This window comes from Pygoscelis adeliae, unplaced genomic scaffold, assembly GCF_000699105.1.
Source record: "Pygoscelis adeliae isolate BGI_AS28 unplaced genomic scaffold, ASM69910v1 Scaffold82, whole genome shotgun sequence".
NCBI classification, from domain to species: Eukaryota; Metazoa; Chordata; class Aves; order Sphenisciformes; family Spheniscidae; genus Pygoscelis; species Pygoscelis adeliae.
In genome coordinates, this window is record NW_008824287.1 from 1,427,041 (window position 1) to 1,428,791 (window position 1,751).

The following is a 1,751-nucleotide window of genomic DNA, read 5'->3' on the forward strand; positions in this document are numbered from 1 at the left end:
TCCTTCTCTTCCCTGCTCGGCCCGGACTAGAGGCGGCGGTGTGGGATGAAAGGGGGGATCCCGAGCGGGAGTTGGATGCACACTGCTACAGAAGACTTTTCCTCGGAGCTGTTGCTGCTAAAGTCTCAGATCCCGACTGTGAACAGGGTGGGTTGTCTTCTTCTTCAAAGATCTCAGGTCTGAGTGAGTCTCCGGTGTACGTGTATATATGTTACCCGTAACATATATAATATATTGCATAGCTATTAATCTATTCCCCCCCGAAAGTGGCCAAAGTCTTTAATAGGAGTTACTCTATATGTGGAAGCAAAGAAATCTTCTTTCAAGTGGAGCTGCAGTTTTGCTGAATAATCACGTGTGAGTTAGGGGCGGGCTCTTGGCAAGGAGGTTTTTTACGAGTATTTACTACAAGGTCTACTCCAGAAGATTAACCATCCCAATCCTTCTGTCAGTCTCCGATGCCATGCCTGGTTAAAAAAAAAAAAAAAATCTCATCTTTTTTCCGATCGTCAGTCACCCTAAAGAATGGCCGAGCCTTCTGGGAACGAGCTGGCGTCCGCGGCTGCCAAGGGGGACCTAGTGCAACTTACTAATTTGTTGCAAAAGAATGTAAACGTCAATGCACAAAATGGATTTGGGAGGACTGCGCTGCAGGTTGGTATCCAGAGAGGGAGAAAATATTTCATCACTGGTACCTACGTGACCCGGGTTTCCAAAAAAGACAACGTTTTAAACAGGCTGGTGGATGAAATTCGAGTGGTTTTTCAAACTCGTTGGATGCCATATTTTATAACTTTAGTGGCTCCAACTCCCTAAAATGACGTACTTGAAATAAAACTGGTCAAACCATTATTTCAGTCGGGGATCACCCTCAATGTCAAACGGGCTACGAGTTTGCTAATATTTTGTAACTTCGTGGGGAGGAGGCAAGGAACGAAAGAGCTGAGATGAAAAGAAATCAGCTTAGGTGAGCAGGATTTCATAGCAGGTCTGTAAACACAAATGTGCTGTTCTCTGAAGCTTAGGATTTGTCTCTTTTTTTCTCCTTTTTTTCCTGCGATATGCTTTTAAAGCGTGACTTGTTTCGGTTCTGGGGTCTGCTGTAGATGGTACTTTTCCTTTATACGCTGTTTGTGAGGAATGACCTTTCTCATTGGAAGCATGCTGCTCAGAACCGAGGACCTTCGATGTACATTAAGAGTTAGCCCTACGAGTTAGGGCTCCAGCTGAATCACTTGCCTTTTCATTCATAATTAAGGCTTAAAAATTTGCTTTTTTAGATCGGCTAGCAGGGCACTGGTTCCGGCTATTTCCTTTCTGATCGTATAGGGAGCTATGTCCTAATTTTTAAGTGTGTGGCTGTGCAGGCAGGAGTTGGAACTCGTTCAACTGCTAGCTATCGGAGCTGATGAAAGATTTTGCTTTTAGTAATATCAGATAATGATGGCGAAAAGGCTAGAGTAACTACCGAATAGTGAAAGAAGTGATTTATAAATCCGGAGAAAAAATGTGTGGTTATTTGTGCTGAAGGTATAAGTAATGAAATGTGGAAGTGGAGCTACAGGTCTTTTTAATTTCACACATTAGAAAAATCGTTTGTTAACTCCTCTCCCCCCCTCCCCCGAAACCGTGATAATCATTTCTGAAATTGGGTTTTTAAACAGCATATAGCTTGCGAATGTGCTCGAGATATTTACAGCTTTTTTGGCTTAACATCAAAATGTTAGAGCTGGAAAATAAGCACCTCTTGC

General features: G+C 43.0%; 1 protein-coding gene across 3 annotated transcripts in view; it reads left to right on the forward strand.

Moving 5' to 3' along the window:
* The first annotated feature begins 6 nt into the window (after positions 1 to 6).
* CDKN2C (cyclin-dependent kinase inhibitor 2C (p18, inhibits CDK4)) overlaps positions 7 to 1,751 on the forward strand; it is a 4,922-nt gene continuing 3,177 nt past the window's right edge. The window contains exons 1-2 of one of the 3 annotated variants that reach the window (XM_009318716.1): positions 7 to 147; positions 514 to 654. In XM_009318716.1, the coding sequence (XP_009316991.1) occupies positions 526 to 654 (129 nt within the window). In that variant the 5' untranslated portion in view covers positions 7 to 147; positions 514 to 525. Of the gene's footprint in view, positions 655 to 1,751 lie in introns of all 3 variants that reach the window. The other 2 variants (XM_009318715.1, XM_009318718.1) reach the window with 2 other exon arrangements.